Below are 25,063 nucleotides of genomic sequence, written 5' to 3'. Positions count from 1 at the left end.
AAGCGCTTCCTGAGGGCTCTTTGAAGATCATGCTCACCCACAAAGACCATTTGCTCCCTGCCATCCAAGAACCTCATCCTGACTCAGCCAAACTCACTTCCTCTGCTTGCAGAAGGAGGCAGGCTCTTTTGGGCACACACTAGAGTGGCCCCAGGGGCCCCCTGTACCTTGTTAACAATCTTGTTTCCTCGGGTTGTCCATCAGAGAGGGGCTGGTACCTGGAGGCAGGGTCTCAGGCGGTGTCAGAAAGACTTTGCTGCCCACCTTGACAGCCCCGGCTCGGTATTCAGGGCCCGGAAGGCCACAGCGTTGGCAGAGCCCCGCCAGGATCTGCGAAGGCCGGAATGCATCACGCCAGGCATTGTACCCGTCCCTGTGGGCAGAGAGGGAAAAATGCCTCCGTTGGGGTCAGCATATGGACACAGTTGGGCACAGGAGCAGGGATGGGGACCCCTGAGGACACGGGATCCAGATTTATAACTCGATTAGTCCTCACTAATGGTAACCATGAAAATCAAAGATGTATGCCACATGCTCCAATGGAGGGGATACTGATATTACCTCCATTTTGCAGCTGAGGAAGCAGAGGCTCAGAGAGATCAAGTGACTTAATAGTTATAAGATCCCAAATCCTAACCCCAGGCCTTGACCCACTACACTAAGGTCTTGGTCATGGGGCAGTCCCCTTCAATGAAATCAAAGGATCTGGACACCAATGGGAATGTAAATTTGAATGTCTTTGGTCAGACTCAGAAAGGCTCCTGAGGGTCTATAGGACTCACACGTCATACTGGGAGGCCAGGCCACAGTTGGCCCTGTGGTGGCTATAGAATCGGTTTTCCAGGTCAATGTGGGTCTCCCCGATGAGGTCGTCAGAACCCACGAGGTCATGATCAAACACAGCCACAGTCAGCTCTGGCTCAGCAGGGAGAGAAACGCTGAGCTCCAGGACCCTGGCCACGAGGGAGAACAGCTGAAGACACCTCCATGCCCTCGGAGGTGGTCTTGTGGGGGCAGGGGCTCCGGGGGTCTCATCAGCCTCTATCCATTCCATCACCATCACCACGGCCGCTGCCTGAGTGGGAGCCCTGGGGCCACGCGCTCAGGTGGTAAAGGTGCTCCCATTCCCACACCCAGGGCCCAGCCTCACTCTCCAAAGATGGGATTCAGCTGCTTGGGGATGTAGCGTTCCTTGGTGTCCTGCCGCTCCCGTCCAGCACTCACCACCACGTAAGGGTCTGCCTTGCCATTGGGGTCTGCAGGAGCCAGGTTGGTAGCCTAGGGGGACAGAATAGAGTGGGGCTGAGAAAAGTGTCACTGTCATAACCCAGCGTTACCCTTGCTGAATGAAATCTCAGATTAAGTGTAAGCAGGGGGTTACCGAGGAGACATCTCCCACCATGAAGATTTAACAGAGAGGCTGGACAAGGTGACTTTTAAGTTCATTATGAAATGTTAAGACATACAAATAGATACAATAAAAAATATAATGAAACAGAAGATATGTGGAAAGATGTATAGGGCTTTAATATTCAAATCATAACTTCCTATATTATTCACTTTTATCTTTTATAATGATAAAGATATTTTATAAAAGAATAAATCAATGAGCACATGAGTACCCAGCTTAATAAAGAAAATGCTACCAACAAATAGAATCTCCTTATCTGATTTAATTCCCTTTTCATCCCTGAAGTAGCCAGGACACTTTGGGGTTTAGGACTCACACACACACAAAAAAGTGAAAATACTTCTACTGCATGTGCACATATCCCTAAACAATATATGGCACCATTTTGCATGTTTTTTTAACTTCATGTATTAAACTTACTTTTCTGTCTTGATAACTACATAATTTAATAAATACAAAACATAAATTGCTGAAGTATAATTATATACAGCAATATATTTTTAGTGGGTTTTTTTAAAGGTTTTATTTATTCATTTGACAGAGAGAGAGAGAGCATAAGCAGGGGAGCAGCAGGCAGAGGGAGAGGGAGAAGCAGGCTCCCCGCCAAGCAAGGACGTTGCGGAACTCTATCCCAAGACCCCAAGATCATGACCCGGGCTTTGGGCAGATGACCAACTGACTGAGCCACCCAGGCGCCCATTTTTAGTGTTTTTTTACACTGCTGTCTGCTGTGTATGAGCATTCCAGTTGCTCCACATCCTTAGCAATACTTGGTATTGTCAGTCTTTTTAATTTTAACCATTCTAGTGTATGCAAAGTGGTCGCTCACTGTGGTTTTAATGTGTATTTCTCTGATGACGAGCCATGTTGAGCACCTTTGCCTGTGCTAGTTCACCTTGTGTATGACAGCTCACTGCCCAAGGCACCTTTCATATGGAAACCAACCAGTCCAGAGCCCATGCTCTGAACTGTCTCCTCCATCGGGCTCTCCTACTCCAGGAAGTAAGTTCCTCTGCCCTAATCACCCCAGAGCCAGGCACCAGACCATTAGAGACAGCGAGACAGCCCCTGTACCCAAGAACCTGCTGGAATCATTCACACTAACCAATCCTAAGCCTGCTCACTCTGCCTTGCCTGGCTTTTCCTGCAGAAACCACAACAGAGGCTCTGGCCCTTGCGTTTTCTTCTTCCCTTTTTTTTTTTTTTAAGATTTTATTTATTTATTTGACAGAGACAGATCACAAGTAGGTAGAGAGTCAGGCAGAGAGAAAGAGGAGGAAGCAGGCACCCTGCTGAGCAGAGAGCCCTATGTGGGTGGGACTCAATCCCAGGACCTGGAGACCATGACCTGAGCCAAAGGCAGAGGCTTAACCCACTGAGCCACCCAGGCACCCAGCCCCTGCATTTTCCTTTGGACTTCCCTGAGTGGCCCTGCACAGCCCAGCCTGCCCCCTCTTGAGAAGAAAAACAACAAACTATCTTTCAAAGGCAATCACCTCCTGATCTGTTGACCTCCCCATCCATGGATAAGAACAAAATCCTGGCTACATGATTTTAAAACAGTTTCTCCTTTTTTTTTCCCCTCTAAAACCACATATTTTATTGGGAGGTTCAGCACTGCATTTAAAGAGGTTTTTAGATTTATCCAGGATTAGCTTTCAGTGAGCAACTCAGGCTTTAACCCTTCAGGTGTGCCCTTCCCCTCTGAGACACAGACACCGCTGACCCCGAGCTCCATGGAGTGACATCCTCACCCCCTTCCTCAAACATACAACTTCAACCACAAGACTCTGGAGAGCTCCTCCAGGCTTCCTGCTCATTTGCAGTCAGAGTGTTCTCCTGATTTCACCAAAATCAGAAGCTGGGTTTTTGTTGTGCCCTTTGGTTTTGGACGATTTTTAGGAAAAGAAAGGGGAAAGGCTCTGTTGGTGTCAACTTCCACAAACTGGGAATCATCCAATTTGGTTACTTCTCCCAAACTTAATCTTTGTTAGTTTTTATTTTATTTTAATTTTATTTATTTGACAGAGAGAGAGATCACAAGTAGGCAGAGAGAGAGAGAGGGGGAAGCAGGCCCTCTGCTGAGCAGACGTGGGGCTCGATCACAGGACCCTGAGATCATGACCTGAGCCAAAGGCAGAGGCTTAACCCACTGAGCCACCCAGGCGCCCCTGTAAGTTTTTATTTTAATTCCAGCTAGTTAACATAAAACATTCTATTAGTTTCAGGTATATAATATAATGATTCAACAATCCCCTACATTACCTGGTGCTCATCACAAGTGTACTCCTTAATCACCTTCACCTGTTTCACCCTCCCCCACCCCTATACTTAAGAGTCTATTTCCCTTTGCTCCTTTGTTTTGTTCCTTAAATTCCACATATGAGTGAAATTACATAGCATTTGTCCTTCTCTTACTGGTTTCACTTAGCATTATACTCTCTAGCTCCATGTATGACTTCATTCAAATTTATTTTATTTATTTATTTTACAGAGAGAGAGATCACAAGTAGGCAGAGAGGCAGGCAGAGAGAGAGGAGGAAGCAGGCTCCCCGCTGAGCAGAGAGCCCGATGTGAGGTTCGATCCCAGGACCCTGAGATCATGACCTGAGCCAAAGGCAGAGGCTTTAACCCACTTAGCCACCCAGGTGGTGAGATTGTTCTAGTTTATCCAGGTTACCCACCGTAACCACAAATATCCTTACGAGTGGAAGGGGGAGATGGACAAGTAGGAGAAAGATTTGAAATTGCTATGCTTCTGGCTCTGAAGATGGAGGAGGAAGCCATGAGCCAAGATACACAAGCATCCCCCAGGAACTTGAAAAGGCAAGGGAACGATTCTCCCAAGAGTCTCTAGAAGGAATGCAACCCTGCCAACACCTTGATATAGTCCAGTAGAACCTATTTATGATTTCTGCCCTTTAGAACTGTGTAAGATCATACATTTCTTGGGGAAGACATTGTTTTCTATTTCTCCCAGTTGGAGCAGAAACTGAAACAGACCACTTCCCTAACAGGCTCCTTTCCTAGCAGGTAGATTTCCTCTGGCCCACCTTTCACTAAAAGCAGAGCCCTTCCTGGGGAGGGTCATGCTTCACGCAAGGGTCTTCGTTGTGGCTCCCATCTTTGACAGGCTGTTAGAACCCAAGGCTCGGGGTCCAGACATGGACAAACCTCTCAAGACAACTTGTACTTCAGGAATTAGGATTACTATTACCTCTTCCTCCTACGCCCATTGGGAATTCTTATTTTTCTGTTCAATTGCCCATTCTTATGAGATTAGCATTCATTTAAGATTGTCTATCCAGCGGTTCTAGATGTATTACATCGGAAAGCTATTTCAGACCATCTAGTCTGTGCTACTGCTAGAAGCAGATTAAAACAACTCCTCCTATCGAATTATGTACTAGGATACACCACAGAACATTAATTTCCATCTTCCTCAGAATCCTCATATTTAAAACAGATAAAAGCACAGAATCTCTTCTGGGGTTGAGATTGAAGGGGGCAAAGCAACCCACTCATTCCTCTCATCCCCTGAGATGCCTTCCAGGAAAGTTCAGGGCCCCACTGAATGCTGTATGAAAATCACAGCCAGGCAAGGACCTGTACAAAGGAACCGGATGACAAGCCACTATGAAACCTGAGATTCAGAGCTGCATTCTTCTTGGAGTTATACTCACCGTGCTATGAACTAAGGGTCTAGAACTACAAAAAAGGAGTTAGAAGACCTAAGTTCTAAATCTGGGTTGTGCCAAAAGCAAGCTCTTTAACACTGGGGAGTCTCTTCACGTGTGCCTAAGATTCCCCCAAAACTGAAGGAGGTGGACTCTGACCCTTGAGTTTCCCTCCAACTCCTGCAGTCTGGAGCTTTCCCACACATTACCCTTGCTGGAGTCGGAGGCATGCTGGGTGAAGGTTGCTCACCTTTACCACGTACACTCTGACCAGGAGCTTGATGGGCCGGTTCTGTGGGACTCCTCGGGAGATCTGGGGCTCGGAGAATGACACTGCATCTGATTCCGGGTAAATAAGGAAGGAGCCCTGGATTGGGGGGAGACAGAAGAGTCCCTGGGAAAAGAGTCTTTCCTCTGCATCCCACCTGTACTCCTTGGCCACTTCTTTCCCCAAACATACCTTGAACTTGCCCACAGGATGTCCGGACCCTTCCTGCTCTCCATCTCCATCCTGGCCCCCTTGTCCTCGGTACAGGGGAAACACATTCAGCCAGTCTTCAAAGTGGTTAAACTCTTCCTCCAGGGTGCCACTGTAGATCTGAAGGGCAAGGGCCTCGGTGTCAGGTCAATGGCCCGAATCCCAGCACAATTCTCTCTCCCGGACACCCACTCACCTTCAGGGTGGGGACTGCTTTCTTCTGGGATACGGCGGAGCCTTGGACTTCAGCCTCACCCTGACCCTGGTCTTGGGCCTCCCCAGCCACAGATATGAGGTGGACCCCATCTGGGAATAGCACGAATGCCGCAGTTTAAAATGCTGGTGTCAGAGGAGGGAGGGAGACAGACAGAGCAGGAGCAAAAAAGTCAAATCTCCTACCTGACTCCCCGGGATCATCCAGCTCATCCTCCTCGAAGTTGGTCTGAAATCAAAGGGCATGTCGGAGATTCTTCCCTTCCCTTTACCTCCTTAATCCACCCTTTTTCCAGGACATGGAATTAGGAAATCTCAGTTCAAGATCTATCTGTGTGAACCACTTGCATTTTCAAAGCTTCGGTTTGCCTCGTCTTGCGCTGCCCAGACAGTAACCCCCAGCCGCGTGCGCCTGGAGAGCACCTGAACTGAGATGTGCCGTAAGTGTAACACACACACCAGATTTTTTAACTTTTTAGTATAAAATAAGAATGTCAAATATCTCATTAGTAATTTTGTATAACAGTTCCTTGTTGAAATGATATTTTAGACATATTAAACAAAATCTATTATTAAGATCAATTTTACCTCTTTAATTTTTTTTTAAATTTGGCTACCTCAAAATTTCCAGTGACATATGTGGCTCACATATTTCTGACAGCGTGGCTATAGATAACAGAATTAGTAATTCTCAGCTTCCAGAACTGTTTACAAAGATGAGAAGATTTGTCTAATGAAGAGTTCTGAAAACTGTGGAACGCCCCATTTCCTGAGCTCCTTCTTGGTCTTGACCAGCCTCAGCCTCCAGCTGCGGCCTGGGCCCCGCCCCCGCCCCCACCTGGCCCCGGAGCTCCTGCAGCGATGCATAGTACTTGGACCACCAGTCGAGCTCCTCAGGATCTGGGACTTCCTCCTCCAGCTCAGGGCCTTGGTTCAGGAGGCTCCCCAGGGGGAACTTCTTCAGAGGAGCCTGAGGGAGAGAGAACTCATTGCCCCTAACCCAACACCACCCTAAGCCCTGCCAGCCCCTTCTCCACCCATCTCGCACACCCCATCACCTTCAGTTGCCGTCTGGGCATCCCCACTTCTGTCAAGAAGGGACCCAGGGACTTCTGTCCTGGGAGAGGGGAAATGACACCAGGAGGAGGTCAGGCGAGTAAAAGTGAGACTCCATGCCCTGCAGGAGGATCCCCTGGAATAATTCTCAACCAGGAACCAGAGGGGCTTCTGTGTGGTGGCCCCTTACCTTGGGGTCCCTTGAGCATTAGGTCCCCTGCCTCTTCCTCTTGTCCTTCCTCCTCGGGGAGGTCCTCATGACCTCGGAGTATGAATCGCAGCATGTGGGAAACGACATGCGAACCCACAAGCACAGTGCGGCCAAAGGCCCGGCGCTCGATCACCAGGATGCTGAGTGGGGGCTGCAGGTAGGGCTGCTCAGGCAGGTCCTGGGGTGGGGAGAGGGGAACTGGGTCTCTGAAGGCCTGCGGGCGAGGGAGAGGCAGCAGCAGAGACAGACAAACAACGCAGCCAAATCTGCCTTCTCAGCTCAGCTCCATCACAGCCTCACTGTGTCCTGTCTGGTAAGCGACTGAGCCTGCTTTCCCGGCAAAAAAGGGACACAGTCCTGGACTCAAAAGACTGTCGTAAATATCAAATCACATAAGAGATATAAGACTACTTTGGAGCCTACAAATCGCTATCAGAAACGTGGTGGTGGTTGTTATGATATAATGGCCCAATGTTCAGTTTGCCAACACAGATCTAGAGCCATAAAAATGAGTATGTCCTTTAATACAGGAATTCTGTATCTATCAGTGGATCCTGAGGGGGAGGGACAATACTTAAAGTACTGTATTGTTGGGTTATTTTATATATATATGACAATTATCGCACAAAGGAGGAAGGAAAGAATGGGCTATAATGGAGAAGTTTTACTGGAACAAAATCAGTATTAATCTGAAGTAGATTGTGAAAAAATCAGTCTGAAAATTGCAATCCCTAGAGCAACTACTAAGTGAAAATCAACCAATGAACTAAAGCAGTACGCTAATAAATATATATTTAATACAAAAGAAAGTGGTAAAGGAGGGACATGAAATAAATGAGACACATAGAAAACAAAGAGAAGACAGCAGATATAAATCCAACCATGTCAATAGTAACATCAAATGTTGCTTTGATGTGAAAACAAAGGCTAAAGAAAAAAATGAAATTTCCCTTGCATCCCATCAACAAGTACTGAAGACAGGCAGAGTGACCTTCCTCCAGGAACTCTGTTAGAGGCAAAAAGCAACATTAGCCCGACCTCCAGGATCCTATAAATCTTCTTTAACAAATAAAAATTCCTGGGTGGCCCAGTCAGTTAAGTGTCTGCTTTTGGCTCAGGTCATGATCCCAGAGTCCTGGGATGGAGCCCTGCATCAGGCTCTCTCTGCTCAGTGGGGAGCCTGCTTCCCCCTCTCTCTGCCTGCCTCTCTGCCTATTTGTGATCTGCCTCTGTCAAATACACAAATAAAATCTTAAAAAAAAAAAAAATCGTCTGCCTTCAGCTCAGGTCATGATCCCAGAGTCCTGGGATCCAGCCCCACATTGGGCTCCCTGCTCAGTGGGAGCTTCTCCCACTCCCCCTCCTTTGTTCCCTCTCTCACTGTGTCTCTCTCTGTCAAATTAATTAAGTAAGTAAGTAAATAAATAAGTAAAATAAATTTTTTTAAAGATTTTATTTATTTATTTGACAGAGATCACAAATAGGCAGAGAGGCAGGCAGAGAGAGAGGAAGAAGCAGGCTCCCTGCTGAGCAGACAGCCCAATGTGGGGCTCGATCCCAGGACTCTGGGATCATGACCTGAGCTGAAGGCAGAGGCTTTAACCCACTGAGCCACCCAGGCACCCCTAAAATAAATTTTAAAAAAGTGTCTGACCCTTGATTTCAGCTCAGGTCATGATCTCAGGGTTATGGGATCGAGCCCCACATGGGGAATCTGTGCTCAATGCTGAGTCTGCTTGAGATTCTCTCTCACCCCCTCTGCCTCTTCCCACCACCCTTTCTCTCTCTCTCAACTAAATAAACCTTAAAAAAAAAAAAAAAAAAAGATGTGGGGCACCTGGGTGGCTCAGTGGGTTAAGCCTCTGCCTTCGGTTCAGGTCATGATCTCAGGGTTCTGGGATCGAGTCCCACATCGGGCTCTCTGCTCATGGAGAGCCTGCTTCCTCCTCTCTCTCTCTCTCTCTCTGCCTACCTCTCTGCCTACTTGTGATCTCTCTCTGTCAAATAAATAGATAAAATCTTAAAAAAAAAAAAAAAAAGATGTAACTTTCTGATGTTTAAGAGACACCCTTTAGAAAGATACAAAAATAGGTTGAAAGGAAAAGGATGGGGAAAGATGTATGAGGCAAACAGTAGCCATAGAGAGCTGGAGTGGTTATACTATCAAGCAAAATAGACTTTAAGACACAAAGTTTTACGGGCACTTGGGTAGCTCAGTTGGTTGGGCAACTGCCTTTGGCTCAGGTCATGATCCCGGACTTCCAGGATCGAGTCTCGCATCAGGCTCCCAGCTCCTGGGGGAGTCTGCTTCTCCCTCTGACCTTCTCCTCTCTCATCTCTCTCTCACTCATTCTCCCTCAAGTAAATTAATAAAATATTTTAAAAAAAGATAAAATTTTACTAGAGGCAAAGAGCGACATTTTATAATGATAAACATCAATTCACAGGAAGCTATAACAATTGTAAACATACATGCACCTACTTCTCAAAGCAGAAGTAAACTGTGACTAAATTAAAGGTAAGAAAAACAACTGAACAATAATAGTTGGAGATTTCAATAGCATATTCTTTTTTTTTTAAGATTTTATTTATTTATTTGACAGAGAGAGAGACGTCACAAGCAGGCAGAGAGGCAGGCAGAGAGAGAGGGGGAAGCAGGCTCCCTGCTGAGCAGAGAGCCCGATGCGGGACTCGATCCCAGGACCCTGAGACCATGACCTGAGCCGAAGGCAGAGGCTTAACCCACTGAACAACCCAGGCACCCTCAATAGCATATTCTTAACAATGGATGGAACAACTGGGTCAGAAAAGCACCAGGAAGACTTTCCTTAAGAAGGCTTGCAGAACGTTATCAACCCAGCTGGACCTACCTGACACCCACGGAGCACTCAACCCAACAACGGAAGAAAGCTCATTCTTTTCAAGGGCACAATGGAAAGAGGGATAGGAAATGGGAAATGAAAGGAAACACTTGCTAGAAGTTCAGTGAGCGAACTGCTTTCAGCTTCACCAACTTACAGCACAATCAAGTTTTCAAACTGAAAACTCCTGCATATGAAATAAAGTCAAGAAAATGCTAAGGTTTTCTGTTACTTTTGTTGTTTGTTTGTTTGTTTGTTCTTGTGGGGTTTTACCCCCTTGCAGTCTGGAACCACTACACTTTGTCCCAGTCCCCCCATCTCAGGGATGCTCTGAGCTTTCACCCAGATCCTTTCACTCATGGGCTTCTCAGAGTACTCCTGCCTTCAATCTTTCTTTCTTTTGTACCTGTTGCTCCTTTAAACAAACAAACAAACAAAAAACCCTAAAGCTCAACTAAGACAAGCCATCTGACAAGCTGCTAAGTAGCATTGCCAGAACTTGAGTCCAAAGTCCATACTACAGGAATTAGAAAATACACGAAGAATGCATGGTGTCTCAGGGACTAGACCAACTCCTTTTGACCCATACTTCATGACACTTACCTAATCCATCGCCTCAACAGAACCAAGAGAGCACCACCAGTTCATGGATTAATCCAGAGATTAGCAAACTACAACCTGCAAATCAAATCTGGCCCACTGCCGGTTTTTGTAAATAAAGTTTTATTGAAACACCGTCATGTTTATTCATTTACTTATTGTCTAAGTCTGTTTTCACGCTACTAAGTCAGAAGTGAGTAATTGCAGCTGAGACTGTATGGCCTAAAATATTTACTATCTGGTTTTTTTATAGAAAGTTTGTTGATCCCTTGATTAATCTAAGATAACTGGCTGGGAATTCATCATCCCTCTGCCCTTCCGCTTCTTAGTCCAGCATTTCCTGCTCCATGCCCACGTCCTCACCACTGTCAGATGCCTGACGAGCTCAGTGAAATTGGGGTTCTCACGGTAACTGGCCAGGACCTCTGACTCCACGCGTCGCCCAGCCACCTCCAGCACCACCTGGGGCTGCTCCACTTCGAACAGATGCACACGGCCAAGGCCCCTCAGACCCCAGAACAGCACCTGGGGTCAGGAAGCGAAAAATTCAGGGGCCTGCACTGGACTGAGGGCACCCAGATGCATGTGTGGTGGGGGTAGGGGAGATATGAGTGTGCCCGGCAATACCTCAACACGGAACTCCCTGAGCACTGGACGCACGTCAGGTGGCAGGGACAGGCGTCCAGAGAGGTGCTCGACCAGGGGTGTCAGGTCCTGGGGCTCTACGTCACTGGGCACTGAAGGCTGCAGGGGGGGCAAGGAGGAATCAGGCCAAAGGAGGGAAATCTGGGCTCAGGGATGGGACACTGAGAGCTCCCAGGGATATATCAATCCAGAGGAACTGGGCAAGGCTGGATGGGCAAGAGGGGAGCAGCCCAGGAAATATCCGGTCTAGGCGGGAGGGTGGGCATCTGAGGCGCGAGGATCCACCTGTAGCCTTGGGTATCCAGGGTTCGAAGCCTGGCAAGGTGAACCTACAGTGTGTCTACTTCTAATGTTCCCTGAATTCAGGAGGTCCAATGAGGTGACCTCAGGACAGATCTGCAGCCTGCATTCTCTGGGGGCCAAGTACTCGGAGAAGTAATCCCAGGACATGCCCATGTTCCGTATTCTCTGGAGCTGGACCACCTGATAGACTAACAAGAGGAAGGGCGCCTGGGTGGCTCAGTGGGTTAAAGCCTCTGCTTTCTGCTCAGGTTGTGATCTGAGGGTCCTGGGATTGAGCCTAAATTGGGCTGTCTGCTCAGCGGGGAGCCTGATTCCTCCCTCTCTCTGCCTGCCTCTCTGCCAACTTGTGATCTCTCTCTCTGTCAAATAAATAAATAAAAATATTTAAAAAAAAGAATAACAAGAGGAGTCCACAGCCCGTGCTGGCTAACCCAGGGTGTTCTGACCTCAAGGCGGCCACTGTAGTCCAGCTCAATGAGTTCAAAGGTGGCGATGAGTTCCCCAGCTGTCCGGGGCCCCTTCCTTAGGGGAAAGAACTGTAGCTCAGGGCGTTGGTAAGGGTCCTCCATCAGCTTTACCCTTGGGGCAGCCAATGCTCTGCCCAGGAACACAGGGGGGCCCTGTGGAGAGCAAGGCAAGGAAGACAAAAGTAGAAGATGCTCAGGAGCCAGGGGAAGGGGGCATCAAGATGAGGAGTGGGCGTGCTCAGGGGTGGAAACCCAGGTGGGGCCCAGGCCACACTCACAAACTTATTGTGGTCAAAGACATTGATGAGCACTAATGGTGGCTCCTCCTGTAGATGCTCCCTCCTCCCATCTATGATCAGCTGATCAAACACCAAGAGCTCATCCCACAGGGGGCTTAGCGTCTGCTCCAGGACCTTGGGGGCCATGCAGAGAGGAACTCAAAAACAGGCATCCAAAGGATCTCCCAAAACACATCCCAAGTGAGCATTCTTGCCCTAAAGTAATCCTTTAAGCAGCTGTCTATCCCAAAAGGAGGGAGTGTGATAAAGATGAGTGTGCCCTTCACACGGGTTGAAGCCTGCCCTCCCAGCCAGGGACCCCTAACTAATCTGCCATCCTTGGGGCTAGTCCTACAGTCAACCCCAGAAAACCATTCCTCACCTTGAAGGCCCTTCAGTTTTATACCACCCTCTAAAATCAAGGCAGTCCAAACCAGTAACCTGTCCTGAAAACCCAGGGCAGGAAGAGGCTTAGGGTCAGAGGAAAAGCTCAGCCTTCACCCCACTTTGTCTCCCGGAGTCCCCCCACAACCCACATCCCAGTTCAGCCCTCACTCTTGTGGTCTGGCACTGGGTAGAAATGAGGACTCGAGCAAAGGGGTCTGAAAGCCCACTGTCATCAGCTGCCAACACCCCTCGGGCCTGGTACAAGTGAGCTCGGAGCTGGAAGTAGCTGAAGTCTGGGTTGCGGAGAACACAAAAATGTTTGCTCAGCGGACCACTGGAGTCCTTGACCCCAGCCCCTCCCGCCCAAACCCCAGCTGAGCATCTAGCCCCATACCTTGGGCAAATATCGAGCTGGGCCCTATACTCACCATCCCGGTACAGGTGGTGGGGCAGTCCCTCGGAGGGCTCAGGCAGCAGGTCCCGGGGGAGCTCTGAGGTGCAGGCCTTGGCTTGCTTACCGAGCCCCAGCCACAGGAAGAGCTCCAGCTTGGCACAGACCTCACCAGGAGCTGCCCCAGGTGCCTATTGTAGGGAGGTGGCATGTTAGGATCTGCCTCTTATTACCCCAGCTAGACCAGCCCCTGTCCTACCAAGGCATGCCCATTCTCTCTGTGTCACTAGATCATTCCCTGATGCCAAACCCAAGGAGAGCTCTCTGTACCTTACCCTTACATCCCACTTCCTGCCCTCCATCCAGGACCCCCACACTCCACAGTTACCTTCTCGGTCCCCTCCGCCCCAATGCATTTAGATTCCCTGTTCCTTACCCCAGGGGCCACAGCTTCTCAGCACTAGGGACCCTGTGGGTGTCTGTTCCAGGGACTCCTCAGTTAGAAACATTTTGCCCCAAAACCAGCTGTACTTATAAGAAACTGACTAGTCACTCTCCCATCTTCACCACCTGCTGGTCTGTCAGAGCCCAGTCAGCAAAAAGGCCAACGCAGGCCCAGAGCTCTGAAAACCCGGTGTTTATCTCACATCAAAGTGGACCTAGGTAAAGGCATAACCTCTTTCGGTTTTGGGGATAACTGAAAAGAGTTCAGGTATCCTTTTAAAAACAATAATTCTTAAATAATTTAGATTTAAAAACTAAAATATTTTTAACTTAAAAAATTTTTAATCGAAAAATATTTTAAATAAAGTTTTTTCATTTATTTTTTTTTTAAGATTTTATTTATTTATTTGACAGAAATCACAAGTAGACGGAGAGGCAGGCAGAGAGAGAGAGAGGGAAGCAGGCTCCCCGCTGAGCAGAGAGCCCGATGCGGGACTCGATCCCTGGACCCTGAGATCATGACCTGAGCCGAAGGCAGCGGCTTAACCCACTGAGCCACCCAGGTGCCCCAAGTTTTTTCATTTAAAAAGACTTTGGGGACCCCCTTGTTGGGAACCATAGGCCTCCACCCTCTTGTGCCCCTCACCCCCGCCCCTGGAGCTTCAAGCCCACTCCAGTCTCCAGCGACCCACTCCCCCTCACTGTGAGCAGCAGACTCTGGATCCTCCCACAGTCCTGGCCCCGTTCCTCCTCGACCACGGAGAACAGCACATCCTGGGCAGGGATCCGGGCCCAGGCCACACGGCGCTGCCCACTGAACATCCAGACTAGCACATCTGGGAGGGGTGGCTGGGGCTGCGGACAGAGAACTGAGTCACGGATAGAGGTGGGACCACCTGTTCCCACAGCTTCCACTGGACAGATGGACAAAATACCCATCTTAGCCCTGACACAGATCCGTAAATCCCAGATCCATGTGCCCACCTGCTTCCTAGCCGTCTCTCCCCTAGATGATCCACAGGCAACCTCCCATCCAACCTCTTTTTTGGGGGGGGGGTGATAAAATATGGGTAGCATAAAATTTACCACTGCAACCATTTTTAAGTGTACAGTTCAATAGTACATTGTTGTGCAGCAATCACTGTTGGGCAACCATCATTCATAGTAGGGAAATGGTGGCCTGGGGTTACCTCCTGGGCCAGGAAGTGGAGTTTCGCCAAGAGCTTCTTGGCCAGTGCCACCCTCTCTTGCACATTGCCCTGTCTCAGACCCTGTAGAAGCCGCAGTCCTTGCTTTGCCAACAGGTTCTGGAAGGGCAGGAGGAAAACATGAATGGAAGGCCCCAGCTAGATGGCCCGGGTTCCCCTTCCCTGGACCATACCAGGCTATACACCAGCAGTTTCCCTCGGCAGCGATCCAGGGTGTTGGGCCGGGTCATTGTCCTGCGCTCAGCACTGTGGCAGAACTGTCTGCAGCGATCAGGGGCAGACATGGCAGGTGGAAGTCAAAGGAGGGAATGCTGACCCTTAGGAGCCACCTTGCTCCGAGCAGACCTCCCACCCCCAGACTTGCTTGCAGCCCTTCTCTCTCTTGTTCCTAAGCCAACCATGGCTTCTGTATGTGGCCCACTCCCAAATGGAGTGGAGCCCCAGAATGTACTGGTATGCAACCACCTACTGCCTGACTTCTCAAAGCTGGCCCAGGACCAACAGCATGAGTATCACCGAGTCAGAAACACAGCATCAGCCCCAGAGCTGCTGCTAGAACCCACGAGCTTATATGGTGGCAGATTCCAACGCACACTAAAGGCTCAGATGCGCTGTGCCTGACAATTCCCAAACTGACCAGAGGTAGCTCAAACCAAGTGCACGATATCCAGTTACCCCTCCCCGCCCCATAACCGTGCTTTACTTCCAAACTTCAGAGAAGCCCTTCACTGCTCTTTCTTTCACTCACATTCCACATCAGTCCGTCGGCATGTTATTTAGGCCCTACCTTCAAGATTCGTTCCACATCTGACCACTTTTCTCCTTTCCCAGCACTGCCCGAGTCCAAGCCCCCATCATTTCCCACCTAGGACTACTGCAACAGCCTCCTAGCTGCTCGCACTACATCTATACTTTCCCTCCCTCCGCCCTGCATAGTCTCAATACAGCATCCAGAGGGATCTTGTCAACACTTTTCCAGACTATTTCACTCCTCTCCAGGGGTTTCTCAGCTCAGAGACAACAACGGAATTCTCTTTTTTTTTTTTTTTTTAAGATTTTTATTTATATATTTGACAGAGAGAGACACAGCAAGAGAGTGAACACAAGCAGTGGGAGTGGGAAAGGGACTCGATCCCAGGACCCTGGGATTAGGACCTGAGCCGAACGCAGATGATTAACGACTGAGCCATGCACCCAACAACAGAATTCTTTAAAATGCCCTATGTAGGGGTGCCTGGGTGGTTCAGTTGTTAAGCATCTGCCTTTGGCTCAGGTCCTGATCTCAGAGTGGGATCAAGCCCCACATAGGGCTCCTTGCTCAGCAGGAAGCCTGCTTCTCCCTCTCCCACTCCCCCTGCTTGTGTTCCCTCTCTCGCTATGTCTCTCTAATAAATAAATAAAATCTTTTTAAAAAAATGTCCTACACAATCAGGCTCCTTTGATCTCCCTGTCCTTATTAACTATTACTGTCCCTTCATGCCCAAACCACTGTCGCACTTGCTGTTCTGCTCCTCCAGAAACACACCCAGCCACCAGGCCTTTGTATCAGCGGCTCCCTCTGCTAGAATGTTTGGCCCCTGATCTCTGCATGGCTCATGTCCCTTCTCCATTCAGGCCTCTCCTCAAATGTTACCTCCTCTCAGGCCTTCCTTGATCCTCCCTTCTAAACAGCCCCGGCCACTTTCTCTATCCTCATATTGTGCTTTTTCTGTCTCTCCAAATAAAAAGTAATAGAAACTCTTTAGGACGGGGACCTCATTCTGATTACCACTGTACCCTCAGGCCCTGGAACCTAATCAATGCTGAAAAAGTATTTGCTGGGAAAAGCAAAATGATTTTTTTTTTAAGATTTTATTTATTTGAGAGGAAGTGAGCATGCCAGAGAAAGCACAAATGGAGGGGAAAGACAGAGGGAGAGAAAGAAGCAGACCCCCAGTGGAGGATGGAGTCCAACATGGGACTGGATCCCAGGACCCCAGGATCATGACCTGAGCCAAAGACAGACACTTAACGGACTGAGCCGCCAGGTACCCCAGATTATTTTTGAGACATGTTTGGGGTCCTTTACAACCCACTATGATTTCTTAAGTTTTTATTATGGAAATTTTCAAAAATATATAAAATAAATAACTCCAAGGATTTTTCACCTAATACTGCTCCCAGAGCTTACATTTTTAGCTTAATAATGTTCCTTGCTAAAAAAAAAAAATAATAATAATAATGCTCCTTGCTCCCAAGACTTCTATTGGTAGAAATAATCAATAAAATAAAACTGAGTCAAATCTTCTTGATAAGATTTAGATCCACAGGGGCACCTGGGTGGCTCAGTGAGTTAGGCCTCTGCCTTCAGCTCGGGTCATGATCCCAGGGTTCTGGGAGATCAGAGCCCTCTATCGGGCTCTCTGCTCAGCAGGGAGCCTGCTTCCCCCTCTCTCTCTGCCTACCTCTCTGCCTACTTGTGATCTCTCTCTGTGTCAAATAAATAAATAAAATATTAAAAAAAAAAAAAGATTTAGATCCACAGGGGCACCTGGGTGGCTCAGTGGGTTAAAGCCTCTGCCTTTGGGTTCTGGGATCCAGCTTCACATCAGGCTTTCTGCTCTGCAGGGAGCCTGCTTCCTCCTCTCTCTCTGCCTGCCTCTCTGCCTACTTGTGATCTCTGTCTGTCCAATAAATAGATAAAGTCTTTAAAAAAAAAGATTAAGATCCACAAGATTGGATTCAGGGAAATTGGATCTGATAGAAATAATAGCCACAAAAAGAAAAACACACTGACCACCACTATAAATAGTGAAATATTATATGGACAAATCTTTCATTGAAATTTCCCTGCCAAAGAATAATTTCAGTAATAAAATAATTTTGGGGGTGCCTGGGTGGCTCAGTCCTTAAGCATCTGCCTTCAGCTCAGGTCATGATCCCAGGGTTCTGGGATCAAGCCCGGCCTCGGGCTTCCTGCTCTATGGGAAGCCTGCTTCTCCTCTCCCACTCCCACTGACTGTGCTCCTTCTCTTGCTGTGTCTCTCTCTATCGAATAAGTAAATAAAATCTTTTTTTTTAAAAGAAAGATAAGGGACGCCTGGGTGGCTCAGTTGGTTGAGCGGCTGCCTTCGGCTCAGGTCCTAATCCCGGCGTCCTGGGATCGAGTCCAACATCGGGCTCCTTGCTCGGCAGGGAGCCTGCTTCTCCCTCTGCCTCTAGCCTGCCACTCTGTCTGCCTGTGCTTGTGCTCTGTATCTCTCTCTCTAACAAATAAAAATCTTAAAAAAAAAAAAGAAAGGTAAAATAATTTTAGTAAAGTGAAAATAGAAGCAGTGTAATTGCCCTGTATGGAAAATCAAGCAAGGAATTAAATTGGATTAGGGGAGGCTACTCTTTTGGAGATGTAGACAATGTAGGTAGAGAAAAGATACAGTGAAGCCCTGGGACATAATCACACAAACATCTGCAGTGAGTAGAGGTCAAGAAGAAAGAGGGAACCAGCAAAAGAGAAGGAATGGCAAGGGAAGCAGAAGGAAAATGAAGGGCATGGAAGCCAACAGCAGACTCTTTCAAGAGGAGGGTGCGTCAACTGTACCCACTGACACTGAGAGGTTGAAAAATGAGGAAAAGTGACCGCTGACAACCAGGCCCTTGACTGAGTCCTCCTCTCACCTTACCTCTGCATGCTGGAGCCCTCGGATTTCTTTTTTCTCCACTCCCTAGACAATCTTAGCCAGTTCCATCTACGTGTTGACAGCTCACTATTTCTCATTTCTAGTCTAGAAGTCTCCCCAGAACTCAATTCAGACAGCTAACTGCCCAGCAGACATGTCTGCTTATAAGTCTAATAGACATCTCAAAGTTAACATACTCCAAAATGAGCTTCTGATACGCCCTTTGCTCCCATCAGACCTTCTCCCTCTCTTGTCTTCCATCGCTCAGTAAATAGGACCATCTATGTAGTTGTGCAAGCCAAGATCTTGAGAGTCATTCATGACTCTCTGCACATCTTCCTCATCCTCTATTCTTTCCATTCTCAAGTCCTGCATCACCTCCAAAGTCCCTCCAAAGTCCAAATTGCTCTTGAATCCATTCATGTCACTCTGTGTCCACTGCAACCACCCTCGATTGAATTCATTATTATTGGTCACCTGGATTATTACAATGCCCTCTTTAGTAATCTCTTTGCTTCCTCTCTTTTATCATTCCTCCACCACCAACCCTTTTTAAAGTTAGAGCATATCCCTTCTTTTTTCAAAATCTTCAGTGGCTCTTGATCTAAATCAGAGAAGCCAAGGTCATTAAAATGGCCAATGAGGCTTCTACATGCCTCTCTTCACCATTATTTTCCTTCCCCCCCACACCCTGCAGCCTCATCTACTCAACTCACTCTGCTGCCATTGCACTGGTTCCCTTCCTCCTCCTCAAACATACCAGGCATGTTTCACCACAGTGCCTTTGCACATGCTATCCCTCTGCTTGGAACACCCTTACAGATACAGCTTGTCCCTTCAGCTTCTTCATGTCACCTCCACAATGGCCTCTCCTCACCAACCTTTCTAGAATGGCTACATCTCTCTCTAATATTTCTTAGCTTTGTTTTCTCCCTAACACTATCCTTACCATAAGTTTTAAGTTTCTTCCTTGCACTTTATGTGCTTCTTATCTGTTTCCATCCAACTCCCACTCTATCCCCCACCAGAATATAAATCTTGGGATTTTTTTCTTGGGCAAGAATGCTTTTTCATTGTTATTCTTGCACCTAAAACATTGTCTGGCATGGCAAAGTGCCATAGATATTTATTGGATAAACGGATTGATAAATCTTTTGAGAAGAGGATCAGAAAAACACTGAAGTACCTGGAGCAGGTTATAGAATTCAGGGCAGTGGAGGTCAAACATGGAAGTCACTAGAACAAGTATATGTGGTTACAATAATGACCTGGCAAACCAGGGACCAGCTGATGCTGCAGGAGAGAAAAGGGACAGTTGTAGAGCTAATTCCTCCAGTGAGAGATGAAATCAAGAGTACAGCCACGGCTATGGGAGCAGGGACCCTTCTTCTGCGGTAGCAGGAGCGAAGGTGAGCAGATGGATTACAGAGCTGGCAAGGTGGTAGATTGGACAGAGGAAGGCGAGGCTCCTATTTTCTCCATTAGTAGGAGGGGAGGTCGGTAGCTTTAACAAGAGTGGAGGAAAGGAGCAAAGGAGATTTGAGGGGAGGTGAGTAAGGAAGCTTAAGTCTTTAGGAGACGGAGAACGGCAGCCTACTGGAGGGGAGGGGCCTAAACCCCGGTGATTTCCATCAAGTTCCCGTGATAGACATAATCATCAACCTTCTCATTCTTCTGTAAAAGGGCTGACCTAACGCAGCTTCCAGCCGCCCTCGGCTCCAAACACCGCCTCGAGCCTCCCTCCCCCTGGAATTTGGGGCGGGGACCCCTGGCAGCGACGCGGAGGCGCCGAGCTCACCTGCTCCCCGCCACCAGCTCTTCCAGCGCCTGCTTCAGCCGCGTGCAGGCGCCAGCTCCCGGCCTCCGCTGCAGAGTCTCAACCTCCTGCAGCCCCTGGTCCTGCGCGACAGAGTCCCGAGTGTCCCAGACTCCGACGACCCCCCGCCCAGAGCCCCGTCCACCCTCGGCCGCACCTCTGGGCGCAGCGCTTCTTTAGCTCCACCCAGCTCGTGGTTCCTTCTCTCTCCTGGCTCTACACCTGTGGGGCTGCACCCCCCATTGTTCTACTCACGACCGGCTCCTTTCCTGGGTGTAGCAATTCTGAAGCCCTGTCTTCCCACAATTTCTGGTCTTCTCAGTTCGCCCGGAGCTGTGCTCTTTGGCTCTCCAGCCTTGCGGCTCCAAGGTGCTGGCTCCCCCGTGCTCTACCTATTAGCCTCGCCCCAGAGCCCCCTTCAAAGGCCGCAGTCTTCCCGACGCCGCTGCGTGCGGCCTCTCCCTGCGCGCGCCCCCCTCGCTCTCACCAGCCTCTCGGCCACTTTCCGCACGCAGTTAGTGCTCTGCAGGCGCCACGTGTGATCCTCCCAGCGGCTCCACACGCGGACGCACGGCTTGCGGTGACGCAGGGGCAAGCAGAAATAGGGCCTGTGCGGGCCAGGGAAGAACGGAGGCTGCGAGGGGCAGTCCTGGGCCGCTGGAGACCCCACCGCCCTCCTTCCAGCCATCAGGTACACTCACCCGTGGCCATCCATGGGCTCAGGTCGCTGGGCAGGGGTCCCTAGCTCCTCCCCCTCCTCCACTGGCCGGACTCCCACTTCGGACTCCAGCAGAGGCTCTGCTTCCCCTGCCACGCCCTCCGCTCCCTCCCCGGCCCTGGCACCTCGGCCCGGTTGCTCCTCCCTGCGGCCTGCGCCACCTGCCAGAGCAGCAAGGGTCAGGAGGCACCAGGCTGAGGGGCTGACCCCTCCTTCAGACCTCCTCTGCCTCAATAATATTCAAAGCCCATCCCTTACTGAGACTCAACTGTCCCTTCCAGGGGCCCAAGTCTGGAACAAGAGTCACCACCCTCCAACCCATGACCCTCAGGGGTCCAGCTAGGCTACACACCAATGGAGATCTCAAAGCTGATGGGCTGGGAGGCCAAGGCAGGGTCAATCATGGTGGCCTCGAAAAGCACACCAAAGAGCAGGAAATCTTGCAAGGGCGCCAGGGCATTCTGAGGAAGGAGGATCAGGCTGCAGTCAGTCCCCACCTACCCAGGCTGCAACAGGGACTGCTTGGCCACAATGCCTACTGAAAAATATTGCAACCGAGGCCTATATAGGTCCCTACAAGCATCCTAACTCTGGTCACCCCCTGCCCTATATTCTTAAGAGCAAGCACGTGTATACACACACTGCATTCTTTATCCAGACCCTAACATTCAGACTCTACCCCCTGTGTTAAATGCCTGGGAGCCAGTTACACACCCCCTAGCTGAGAGTGACCCTGTCGCTTTGCTAAACCCCAGGCCCCACCTCTGGCAGAGGCAGCAACTCCTCCACCTCCACCTCCATGGCACTGGGAATCTCAGGACCATCACCACTGGAGCTGGCATCCAGGGGCTGTGGGATCCCCGTTGGGGTCTGACCCCTCCTGGCTTTCTTCTTCTTTCTCATGAGCCGGGACAATCTGGGTCGCTGTGGGGCCTGGGGAGACTCAGGTTCAGCTCTTCCTTCGGACACTTCCATGGACACAGCCAACAGCAAGCGGCCACGGAACCAAATGCCTTGGCCAAGGCCTTCATTGAGACTTTGAAGACCATCCCGGAGCCCCGCGCTGGGGGGAGATCCATAGAGAGGAAGCCACGCCGGGCCGAAGGTGGGGTTAAACCCCGCTGTGGGGGACAAAAACAGCGTTTTGGAGGGGAGCATGGGCCCATGGGTACCAGGTCAGTCTATGCAGCACACCCTTCTCTCCTGGGGCGGGGAGTCAGATTGGGCCTTGGCAGCTCGCAGAGGGAAGTCTGAGAACAGCTGCGGACCGACAGCCACGGATCAAGACCCGAGAGCCACTTCTAAACCAGTGCAGCTCCCAAAGGCGCTAGGGAAAAAGGAGCTGTGGCGCCGGGGCCGGAGCCAAAGCCGTGGGGCTGGAGTCACGGCTGGGTAAGAGCCACGGGTGATCCGGTGAGGGTCGGGGTAAACCGACACTGTACGCTGCTGGGCTTATTTCTGTACGTGTGTTGCTGTAGGGAGAGCACAGTTGGCGGGTTTACCCGGCAAAAGCAGCTGTACTTAGGATTTCGTCACCAGAGGCAACCTGAGAGCGACAGCGGAGTTTGTAGTCTGGGGGCAACAGGTGAGGCTCCGAAGGGAGGGGCCGGCTTGGAGCGAGGGTTACCCAGTGGCCAAACTCTAAGTGGAGCGGGGTCTCGGAGATGCCGTTTGGCGTCGGGGCGAGACCCAGAGCCGGTCGGGCGCAGGCAGCAGGCGCTGGCCCAATGCGCTCACCCGCGCGGCCGGGGTGTGAGATCTGCCTCAGGTCCAGCACGTGCGTGGCAACAGCCACATCGACCAGGGGTGCGTCGTCCCTCAGCTGCAGACGGAGGCCGCGCGTCAGCGGCGGGAAGAGCTCCACGAAGCTCAGCTGCTCGTTCCACTCTGGCGCCGCCGTCTCGCCGCGCACGGACGTCTCGCCCTGAGGGCCCCGGCGAAGGCCGGCGGACAGGGGTCAGCGCGGGACTGGGACCTGAGCCTCGGCCGGGTGGGGACGGGAGGGACTAACCTGCTGCCCCAGGAAAGACACGCGCACGTAGGGGTCCATGAAGACGCGCTGCTCCTGCAGGGCGCGGGCCAGACTCCCCAGCAGCCCCGGGCGCAGCGCCGGCAGCCCCTCCGCGCGGTACACGCGCACGCGCAGCCGTGCCCACGGCCTCTGGGCCGGCACCCGGCGCGGTAGGAGCAGGTTCCTAAGGTAGGCACGCGCTGAGGCCGGAGGATGCCTCCGTCTCGGCCCCTCCCCTTCTCCGCCTCCTGGAAGCCACGCCCCGTCCTACTCCACCTCGCCACCCCACCCACCCTCACCCCGGCTTACTTCTCGATGTCCGAACTGTGCCCTGGGCCCGGGGCAGGCAGCGGAGGGGGCAGGTCCCCGCGCGCCCGCACGGACAAAGTGACCTTGACGAAGCCTTTGGTCCCGGCGCGGGTGTCGCGGGGATCGTGCAGCGGAGCCCATTTCTGGTAAAAGTGGGCATCTGGGGGCAGAGGGGAGAGCCACAGTTCAGGGGACACTCGCAGGCTGCACGGGGCGGTCCTGGGGCTGCGCTGACCGGGGTTCGTGTCCGACTCGGTAGGGAGGAGGAGCGGGAGTGCCTGGAGGTCAGCCTTCTGAAAAGGCTTCTGTCTCCGAAGTTAGTATCTAGGGATCAGTGCCCAAAGGGTCAATTTCCCCTGTCGGTGCAGATGAGTCTAAAGGAGGGGAGGGTTCAGTACCTGGCTGGTCGAAGATAATGCCCAAATCCATCCTGAAGGTGCCTATCCGGGAGGCCATAAAGGGGAGGGTCTGCGAATGGAAAGCCTGGGGGAAGTTGGGGTTAGTTCTGGAACTTCAGCATCCCCCTTTCTCTGGAGGATACCTCTCATCCCTAGCCTCCTCACCGTGATCTCCAGCAGCAAGTCTTGGAGGTGAAGCCGGGTCTCATGAAATTCGAACAAGAAGTACTAGGTTGAAGTGGGGGTAGCAAGAGAGGTGAGAGAAAGTGTATGTGAAGGGCTCATGCCCCCTGGCCCCTGCCTCTTGCAAAGAGAACGCCCTACCCCCTGTCCTGGCGCCTCTTGGCACCCCCTCCCTCACGGAGCCCCTCTTCACCAAAGGCACTGGCTGGATTCCACCTAGCCCACGCCCCCTCCGCTGACCGGGTAAATCCCGGGTCCCTCTCAGGCCCCACTCTTCCTTTGTTGGACGCACCTCGTTGTAGAAGGGGCAATTAGTCCCTCGTTGGGTGGCGGTCACTCGGCGCTGCTCCCCAACACGCACGGCCACATAGGGGTTAATGTTGACTCCTACCAGCTTCTGGGCCTCGAGCACTGTGACCCCTACCTGAAGGGGGCAAAAGCAAGAGAAAAGGAAGCCATCCCTGCCAAAGGAGGGGGAAAACCTCCAGTGTGCAGAGTGGGTGGTATTCACCAAGGGTTGGGGCCTAGAGGGAGAGCAGTACCTGGAAGTCCCGAGCTCCACATGCCTGGAAGGGATCCCCTCGAGCCAGGCCCCGAGTGCGGCTGCGGAAAAGACAGGGTCAGCTCTCACTGCACTTCCTCTCCTGGACCACCTACACTTTTGCTCAGTGCTAGGGGTAAGACCTCCTCTCCCTCTGAACTTCTGGATTCTGAGTGCTTCCAGTCTGTCTGGCATCCATCTCAACCATATACCCTGAATTTGACTCATTCCTGGAGCCCTGAAACCATTCATTCATTCATTCGACAGAGATTTGTTCAATACCCACTATTGTCCCAACCCTATTCTAGGCCCTGGGACCCTGCAGTGAACAAAAGAGACAAAACTCCTTACCCTCATCAAGTTTGATCCCCTAAGTGGGCTCCACGTGTGCCAATGTAACCGTGTGCGTGAGTGGGGCAGGGTGTATGTTTAGGAGCAGGCGACGCTTGATCCCAGGATATCCACTCCTCACCCATACCTTGGGATTGTGTGATTGTGAGCATGGAGGAGCATGGGCCTACATGTGTAAGCATGTGAGGCTGATACGCTGGTAGGTGTGGGAGCAGGTGTGCAGTGGGTACAAGTTACCTCTTGAGGTGGCTGAACACGACCCCTGAAAGCTCCACATCAGGGTCATCCTCCAGCTCCAGCTCCAGCTCGTCTTCATCATCCTGCTGACCTAGGCCTCGAGCTAGCCTGTGGCCCAATGCCACGGCCCGCCGCTCCAGCTGCACCTCCCGGGGTCTGATAAGAAAGGCCTTCAAGGAACGTGTCTGGACCTGTCACCCATCTCTGAGCACC

At 50.8% G+C, this 25,063-nt stretch overlaps 1 protein-coding gene across 1 annotated transcript in view; it reads right to left on the bottom strand.

Moving 5' to 3' along the window:
* LOC116595022 (fer-1-like protein 4) overlaps positions 1 to 25,063 on the bottom strand; it is a 32,567-nt gene that overhangs the window by 4,414 nt on the left and 3,090 nt on the right. Inside the window, exons 7-38 of the mRNA XM_032350833.1 lie at positions 24,851 to 25,006; positions 24,264 to 24,324; positions 24,014 to 24,145; positions 23,704 to 23,766; positions 23,539 to 23,623; positions 23,141 to 23,300; positions 22,832 to 23,015; positions 22,558 to 22,744; positions 21,583 to 21,941; positions 21,173 to 21,281; positions 20,804 to 20,981; positions 20,590 to 20,710; positions 20,085 to 20,185; positions 14,804 to 14,891; positions 14,613 to 14,729; positions 14,125 to 14,277; positions 13,016 to 13,169; positions 12,756 to 12,880; positions 12,201 to 12,335; positions 11,902 to 12,075; positions 11,135 to 11,251; positions 10,871 to 11,032; positions 7,026 to 7,224; positions 6,838 to 6,896; positions 6,618 to 6,749; positions 5,966 to 6,008; positions 5,763 to 5,872; positions 5,549 to 5,686; positions 5,339 to 5,455; positions 1,151 to 1,278; positions 783 to 953; positions 219 to 373 (exon numbers count right to left, since the gene is read on the bottom strand). Coding sequence (XP_032206724.1) covers positions 219 to 373; positions 783 to 953; positions 1,151 to 1,278; positions 5,339 to 5,455; positions 5,549 to 5,686; positions 5,763 to 5,872; positions 5,966 to 6,008; positions 6,618 to 6,749; positions 6,838 to 6,896; positions 7,026 to 7,224; positions 10,871 to 11,032; positions 11,135 to 11,251; positions 11,902 to 12,075; positions 12,201 to 12,335; positions 12,756 to 12,880; positions 13,016 to 13,169; positions 14,125 to 14,277; positions 14,613 to 14,729; positions 14,804 to 14,891; positions 20,085 to 20,185; positions 20,590 to 20,710; positions 20,804 to 20,981; positions 21,173 to 21,281; positions 21,583 to 21,941; positions 22,558 to 22,744; positions 22,832 to 23,015; positions 23,141 to 23,300; positions 23,539 to 23,623; positions 23,704 to 23,766; positions 24,014 to 24,145; positions 24,264 to 24,324; positions 24,851 to 25,006 — 4,373 coding nt within the window. The remainder of the gene's footprint in view (positions 1 to 218; positions 374 to 782; positions 954 to 1,150; positions 1,279 to 5,338; positions 5,456 to 5,548; positions 5,687 to 5,762; positions 5,873 to 5,965; positions 6,009 to 6,617; positions 6,750 to 6,837; positions 6,897 to 7,025; positions 7,225 to 10,870; positions 11,033 to 11,134; positions 11,252 to 11,901; positions 12,076 to 12,200; positions 12,336 to 12,755; positions 12,881 to 13,015; positions 13,170 to 14,124; positions 14,278 to 14,612; positions 14,730 to 14,803; positions 14,892 to 20,084; positions 20,186 to 20,589; positions 20,711 to 20,803; positions 20,982 to 21,172; positions 21,282 to 21,582; positions 21,942 to 22,557; positions 22,745 to 22,831; positions 23,016 to 23,140; positions 23,301 to 23,538; positions 23,624 to 23,703; positions 23,767 to 24,013; positions 24,146 to 24,263; positions 24,325 to 24,850; positions 25,007 to 25,063) is intronic.

The sequence above is a fragment of the Mustela erminea genome, chromosome 7 (genome assembly GCF_009829155.1).
Source record: "Mustela erminea isolate mMusErm1 chromosome 7, mMusErm1.Pri, whole genome shotgun sequence".
In the NCBI taxonomy this organism is placed as follows: domain Eukaryota; kingdom Metazoa; phylum Chordata; class Mammalia; order Carnivora; family Mustelidae; genus Mustela; species Mustela erminea.
Note: the sequence above shows the minus strand (reverse complement) of the source record. Positions and strands in the feature narration are given on the sequence as shown.